General features: G+C 58.2%; 1 protein-coding gene across 1 annotated transcript; it reads left to right on the top strand.

Moving 5' to 3' along the window:
* Positions 1 to 665: 665 nt before the first annotated feature.
* Positions 666 to 1,839, top strand: Bhlha9 (basic helix-loop-helix family member a9). The gene has a single exon (XM_031353394.1). It carries the CDS (start codon positions 739 to 741, stop codon positions 1,429 to 1,431), a length of 693 nt encoding a protein of 230 aa, XP_031209254.1. The 5' UTR covers positions 666 to 738; the 3' UTR covers positions 1,432 to 1,839.
* The last annotated feature ends 314 nt before the right edge of the window (positions 1,840 to 2,153 follow it).

Genomic DNA, 2,153 nt, shown 5'->3' on the forward strand with positions numbered 1-2,153 from the left:
AAAAAAAAAGTAGGGAAAAATGCTGGGCTTAATCCAAACCCCTACCCAGAATTCAGACCAGCCTCATAGCCTCATGGTGGTAGCTGAAAGGTTACTTGTAGCACCTGCAGGACCAGCTGCCTCAGATCTGCTTCTCCTTCCTAGACTCTTCTGGGATGGCCACGCTTAACCTTAGTGTCAACTCTGGCTGCTCACAGATGGAGGTGAGAACGGAGCTCAGCAGCAGGTGCTCTTAGTCGGTGAGACCTCTCTCGGCCACAACCACAACGTTTTTAAAATGCACTCAATCCATGGTTGCTATCCCTCTGTAACCCTATCTGCTCTCTTGCCAAGAATCAGATGTGGCATTCTATCTGGGGGTCAGGAGTAGGGGAAACAGAACCCAGTTACCCGAGAGGGTCAGTGCAGCACAGCAAGCATGTTCTCTGTGACAACTGGAGCATTGCCCAGGGCGTGGCCAGGTTGCCCAGCTGGTCCTGTGTACAAGAATCTGCACGCTTCCTTCCTCGCTTGCTTCCTTCCTCTCAGGTCCTCTCTCAACCATCTCACCTGGGGGCAGGTAATAAAGCAGGAGGAGGGAGATGGATGGACTGGGAGGGCGGGGAGCCACGTGGTGCCATAAAGCCCAGCTAGAGTGGGCCTGGTCCAGAGAGTGTCCAGCCAGCAAGAGCCATCAGTCAGTGGGCCAGCACCTTTTTCGACCTGAATAGCTGAAGCTGCAGGACCAGGACATAGGCCATGCTCCGAGGCACGCCAGGACTAGGCCTCAAGGGCCTGAAGCTGGGTGAGGATTTTGTGGGGGACTTGGGACGTTCCTGCCCGGAGGCTGGCAGGAATTTTGGAGTGCTGAGGAGCAGCCTGGACGAGGCAGAAGAGGCAGCTGGCAGAAAGCGCGAGCGGCCCGCACGGTCCAAGGCTCGGCGTATGGCGGCCAACGTGAGGGAGCGCAAGCGCATTCTGGATTACAACGAGGCGTTTAACGCGCTGCGCCGGGCGCTGCAGCACGACCTGGGCGGCAAGAGGCTCTCCAAGATCGCTACGCTGCGCAGAGCCATACACCGCATCACTGCGCTCTCCCTGGTCCTGCGCGCCAGCCCGGCGCCCCGCTGGCCCTGCGGCCACCTGGAGTGTCACGGCCAGGCTGCCCACGGCTCTAGCGCGGGGGACTCCGGCTTCAATGTTCCGAGGTCTGCGCCGTCTCCTACAGCGCCCAGCCTAGCGCGCAGGGACATCGCCAGCCCCTTAGCGCCACCTGCACCGCGCTGCGCTTCGTGCTCCCCGCACGCGCACTTGGGGCGGCCTAGGGTGATGGCCGAAGTGCCCAATTTGGCCCAAGCCTCCGGGGGAAGCTGGCGCCGATGTCCTGGGGCTCCCCCTGTTGGATCCGTTCCGTGGCGGTGGGGCTCTGGGCTGGGCTACCAGCACTCCTGACCGCGCCGCCCACCGGGAAGCCGGTACTGCAAAGGAGAAGATTGCAAAAGTCATCCTGGACAGAGCAAAATTGAATGGGGTTGTGATTTGCATGGCAGAGGAGGCTGTCATACCATGGGAAGGAACTCTGGGGCCCAGGGCAGCCTCCCCACATCCCAGCCTGGGGTGGTGAAAAAGGAGGGAGATTTTAGGTTTGGTCTTGGTCAGCCTCTGGCCTTTGCTTTCCTGTAACCTGAGCCCTCTTTCCCCCTCTTTGCTGCGTTTAGAAAGTGGGACTTGTGGGATTTTGTGAGTAGACAACTGTTATGATTTGAGGGCACATGCTGTGGCCCTCTTCCCCTGTTTGGGCTGCTGCTGAACTGAGAGAGGCCCAGCAAATGACCAAATAAAAAGGAAACGTGTCTTCTCCATCTGCTATCAGGACTCCAATAAGTTCAGTGTCCTAGCATGACAGAAAAGCCTTAGAACCAGGGGATTACCTTGGAAGGATGGATAGGGCCTACAGCCCCTAGGTAGGCACCAGGTCACTGGTTTATAGCAAGACCCCAGGAATGGCTAGACACTCCTCTTTGTGTTGGAGACACTATTTGGAGAAAGTTAATGGTGGCATTGGAGGCTGCCAGAAGTGTGGCCCGGCCAGTTGCGGGGAGGAAAGTTGAGGGCAGGGCTAAGGTGGGGGTCAGGGACCCAGAGTGATAGACAGAGCTCTCAGCTACCTGACC

This window comes from Mastomys coucha, unplaced genomic scaffold, assembly GCF_008632895.1.
Source record: "Mastomys coucha isolate ucsf_1 unplaced genomic scaffold, UCSF_Mcou_1 pScaffold5, whole genome shotgun sequence".
Lineage (NCBI taxonomy): Eukaryota > Metazoa > Chordata > Mammalia > Rodentia > Muridae > Mastomys > Mastomys coucha.